We start from the raw sequence: 5,189 nt of genomic DNA, 5'->3' as shown, positions 1-5,189 counted from the left end.
AGATGTGGCAATAAAGATTATTTTATTTTTTATTTTTTAGGTTAGCAATGTCAGCATGTATGTACAGTCACCGTCATAAAGAAGTGATGATTTCTGTACCTTGTCGCCTTTAATCGTTTGACAATTTCGTATGACATTGAACACGACGTTAAAGTGACAAGGTACCGAAATCATCACTTATTTATGCCGGTGACTGTACCTGGTACACGTAAGTAAAAAGTTGACGACCGGCCTGGCGCAGTCGGTAGTGACCCTGCCTGCTACGCCGCAGTCCCGGGTTCGAATCCCGGTAAGGGCATTTCTTTGTGTGATGAGCACAGATAGTTTTTCCTGAGTCGTGGATGTTTTCTATGTATATAAGTATTTGTATATTATATATATCGTTGTCTGAGTACCCACAACACAAGTCTTCTTGAGCTTTCCGTGGGGCTCAGTCAATCTGTGTAATAATGTCCTATAATATTTATTTTATTTATTTATTTTTGTAATTTTTGATAAATCAATAAAAAAAAAAAAAAAGTGCTGGCACCGTTGGTCTAGCAGTGAGACCCTCCAGTGTGCGACTTTAAATCCACGATTCAAACGGCCGTATATGACTTTGTCATAACATGGGTACGAACTAACTATATATTATGATATTATGATATTTTTTTAGCTTTCCGGTTAAGAAAAATGTTACGAGAAAAGCGCATTAATTATTTCAGGGTCAATAATAAATTTGAAATATATTAACTAAGCAAAGAATAATACGTAAGTTTTTGTAAAAAATTAACTATAGCTTACTACAACCGAAAGAATATCTTAGGCGTAGGTACAGGCGCCTGAATTTAAGGTAAGACGTATATAGCGCTAAACCAAAACCCACAAATTTTTGTAAACTTTTGTAAATGTACTGTTATATTTTATCTACTGTGATGCGCCCTGCACCGAAATCCAGCTTTTACATATCTGACTTATCTATCTGCATTTTGCCTTATAAAATCCTTGGGAAACTTTAAAATCTCGCAGATACAATGTTCCGTTCCTTCGGTCGATTTCACATTTTTATCTTTACACGGATGACCAGATTCTGTTGGTATTGCTTTGCGTGCAGTTTGTTCGACTTAGTCCGTTTTCATATTATCCGATCCGATATCGGATGTCGGAAGGATTTCAATAAAAAAAAACAAGATGGCGCCTGTAATGTATTTATGGGATATCAGTTCGACATCCGATATCGGATTGGATAATGTGAAAACGCACTTAGCATCTGAGGCTTAGCATGTCACATGTGGCGGAGCATATTCTATGAACTGAAGGTTGAAGGTCCTTTTCTTTGGGTTTTTGCGTATATCTCGAAAACTGTGCATCCTAGTGACATGCTGATGGAATAGAGAACCATAGACCGACGAAATATCGTCATCCAAATATTCACCTGTTGTCGAATTTATAGTCATATGTTAATGCTTTGACATGAATAGCTTCCCTAACTTTACATTTGGTTAATACCACAGAATATATATAGTTTTATACCGCAACAAATCTATCGGCACCTTCTTGAGCCGGATTACATTGTCCTAGTTCCATAAAATGTTGATTGTCTTTTGAATCCAATCTGATATTATTCTGACTGTCATGAATGTCATGATGTATATTATAAGCAACCTCTAGTTATAAGCCCTTTGATATTTATATTAGTCTTCGCATTTGCAATTCGAATCGTGTGAGCAAAATCCGGGACGCACTTTTTGGCGTAAGATTCTTCAAGAAATTGTTCTTCTGCATTTCCGGAAATAGCTAGAAAAACTGACGAGTGATGGTGGATTTGAGTTGTCAATGTAGGTTTCCCTTATTTAAATAAATATTTGATTATTACATTGTTAGGATATCATAAAAATTAACTAAGACTAAAAGCTGATGCTTGCTCTACTGGGCAGATTTCTTTCTTATCAAAGCCCTTTCCATAAGTGAGTCTCGTGATCATGTCCCATGCTCGTTCCGGCTGGTCGGCAGGCACATAGTGCGTAGCTTTCAGCACAAAAATGTCCTTCAGAAGACGCGCGCTCCTCACACACCCCGCTAGTTCACCATTTACCCTCCATGAGTACCTCTTCGTGGATTTATATTCATCTGCACCCGTAAAATTAAAGTGGTTCCTTAAAAAATCAACAATCCCAGCGTAGGGCACTGTATGATCGTCTTCTCCGCCGTAAAGGGTTACTGAATAGTGGTCTAGCAGTTCCGACAACCAAGGCGCCATTGACCGCGGAATATCAGCAAGCAAATAGTTGTAAACTGTATTATTGAACTCGCTATATGGTAATGCCCCAACATGGATAGCTTTCCGAATTTCGTTTTCTGTTAACACCGGAATAAATGTATCGCCACCTTCTTGATCCGGATCACATTTCCCTAGTTTTATATAATTTGAATTATCATCTGAAACTAACCTGAACTTATTCTGACTTTCAGGATTTATATAAGCACCGCCGATAATAAGCCCTTTAAGGTTTATTTTAGTTTTCGCATTGGAGTTCTTTTTGTGAATCGTATGAGCAAAAGCCGGGACGTACTTTCCTGCATATGATTCTCCAGTGATGAAGAAATCGTTTTTCTGTAGCTCTGGGAACAGTTGGAAGAACTGAGTGATGGTGGAGTAGAGTTGTTCGCCGACTTGCGTCTCGTCTGTGCAGTATCCTTTAGTGTCGTTTGTGAAGCTGAACCCCGAGCCCACGGGGTTGTCAATATAGATCACGTGGTGGTTTAAAGCCCAGTGGTATTGTCTGGGTACAAATTGGCCGTTTTCTTCTGCGATGGGGCCGTTTTCGCAGAATAAGCCGAACAAGGAAGATCCGCCCGGGCCGCCCTGGAGCCACACGAGTACCGGCGCCTGGTCTTTGTCCGGGAACATGCTGGGGAAGTACCAGAAGAACTGGTTGGAGTCGTGAGCCTTATTGACGGTGAAGAATCCCGTGTAGCTCTCGATTGGTAAACTGTCGTTGAGGTTTACTCTGGCTAGATGCCTGGCTTTCTTGATGTCACCTTTTTCGATTAATGGGGTCAAAAATAAGGGCTCACCGGGGTCTTCACCTGTTTTTACTTTGCGGACTCCAGTATGTTGGGGATGGCCATATGACAATATGGCTTGCCACGATAGTAGAATTAATAGTAAGCTTGACATTTTGATAAAAAGACTGAATAGGTAATGCAATTGAATGTCTGCTTGCATTTACTTATATTGAAAAACGACATCATTAAAGTCTGCATGCATACTTGTAATACCTAAACACACATGTCAGCAATAAACTGGCAAAATATTTCAGTTATTGTAGATAAAAGTTACATGCGTAAATTCATAAACTTTCAGTTGTGTCATCGGATTATCGCGTGTTTAGTGAAATAGTTATTTGTTATACAAGGGGGCAAAGTTGTATTTTAACGCCGAGTGTGGAATTGAAAAACGAGCAAGTGAAAGGATTCTATAGTTGAACCACGAGCAAAGCGAGTGGTTCGAGAATAGAATCCTGAACTTGCGAGTTTTTTAACACACGAGAAGTAAAATACATTTGCACCCGAGTGTAACACAAAACTTTTCCCCTCACTATAGCGAGGAAACTACAACGCAAAAAATGCGTTTATCACTGCTTCCAGTAGTTCCACAGGTGGTAAATCATCTTTATTACTAGATTCACCTACTTTTATCAATTTTAAAACAGTTAATTTGACTTCATTCAAGGTCAAATTACTTTACCCACTAGTGGATAAAATGCGTTTTTACCCGCTGGTATTAAAGGACAAAACACGTGTTTCCGAGCTAGTGAAGGGAAAATATAATTACAGCGCGATCCTCTTCCATTTCTAGGTAAGTAGGTAGTTGGTCGAACTGTGTTGGTGAGAATGGTAAGATTATCAGAATGTTTATCGAGGGTATTGTGTTTGGTTCGGGAACGTGCATGTCACAACCAGTTTCAGACATCCACAGGCCACGGTCCTAGGGTGACTAACTTACATATTTTGTCAAACGCTCGCTGTGGAAAACATCCGTCGGTGCCCTATTAACATTTTCCCTGTACGCATTTCCCTTTAGGACAAGTATACCCCAAACAATGTCAGTGGAAGTACCCTGCAGGCGCTTTTAAAATCTAAGTGGGCTATTATGGCATCCTAGCTCTAAATTAAGGAGAATAAATAAAGCTGTACACTGCGTTGCCGTTAATTTGTACCTTCTGGTGGAATTTTACAACGATGTTTGTATACTAGAAGTGCCTGTTGTAGTAGTTTCAGGGTGGGATAAAATTGAGGGATGTTCCTTGTCCTATTTCCAATATAAACGCAATTTTACCTTTAAACCTAAGTCCTACAAAAACTTCTTGAGTTACGGAAACGCATTTATACACAGAAATTAAGTGATAATTGTTATAAAATTCACTTAATTTCTTTAATTGTTATAAAATCTTAACAAATGAGAATAAGAAAAAAACCCAGCTCGAGTAGAAACAAATACAATGGTTATCCTGAGAAATGTGATGTGCAGCGTACAGAAATAGACAGAGAACGGAGTGTTTGAAAAGACCTTTCCTTTAGATCACAATATGATTGAAAAAAGATACCTACTTAATTAGTAGTATTGACTCCTTTTACTAGAGACTTTAGGGATTCCTACTTTTTTAACTTCTTTTGGATAAAATAAATTAACAACATATATAGATCTAAAATAGATATAGAAATACGAAGTTTCAGGTTTTTGTTTAGTCTGAAAATAGCAAAAATATATTAAATCCAGCGCTTCCAGAGCCTTAGATTCGTGTCTTTGCGAGTCGCCACGACCGTAAATCCCCGTAATTGGAGGGCGCTTCGATCCCCCTTCAGGTGTAGGACCTACTCATGATTTTATTATTGTACAACGTTTGTTAACCGGCGAAACACTGGCTTGTTTTATGTGGATTAAGGTGAGGTCAGGTAAGATTTTACCCTTTCTTTCCTTAATTGCTACGTTATGAGGATTTACGTGCTGACTGTTAACGAATACATGTAGAATATTGTAGAAGCACTGTCCTAGAGGTAAAAGCGAGCGTACAAGAGTGCATTGTAACTGAGAAATCCATGACGGGTGACGCCTAAGTGCAGATGGGTTAGCAGTTCTGGCGTCAATACAAACAAAGGTTTGATTCTTGATACGAGCATTGAAAACCATGGATATATAACACTTA

The 5,189-nt window shown here is 38.8% G+C and overlaps 1 protein-coding gene across 1 annotated transcript; it reads right to left on the bottom strand.

The window, feature by feature from the left end:
- Positions 1 to 1,796: 1,796 nt before the first annotated feature.
- Positions 1,797 to 3,160, bottom strand: LOC125236766 (venom serine carboxypeptidase-like). The gene has a single exon (XM_048143691.1). It carries the CDS (start codon positions 3,158 to 3,160, stop codon positions 1,877 to 1,879), a length of 1,284 nt encoding a protein of 427 aa, XP_047999648.1. The 3' UTR covers positions 1,797 to 1,876.
- Between the last annotated feature and the right edge of the window lie 2,029 nt (positions 3,161 to 5,189).

Source organism: Leguminivora glycinivorella, chromosome 19 (genome assembly GCF_023078275.1).
Source record: "Leguminivora glycinivorella isolate SPB_JAAS2020 chromosome 19, LegGlyc_1.1, whole genome shotgun sequence".
NCBI classification, from domain to species: domain Eukaryota; kingdom Metazoa; phylum Arthropoda; class Insecta; order Lepidoptera; family Tortricidae; genus Leguminivora; species Leguminivora glycinivorella.
This window is presented reverse-complemented; position numbering and strand designations above follow the sequence as displayed.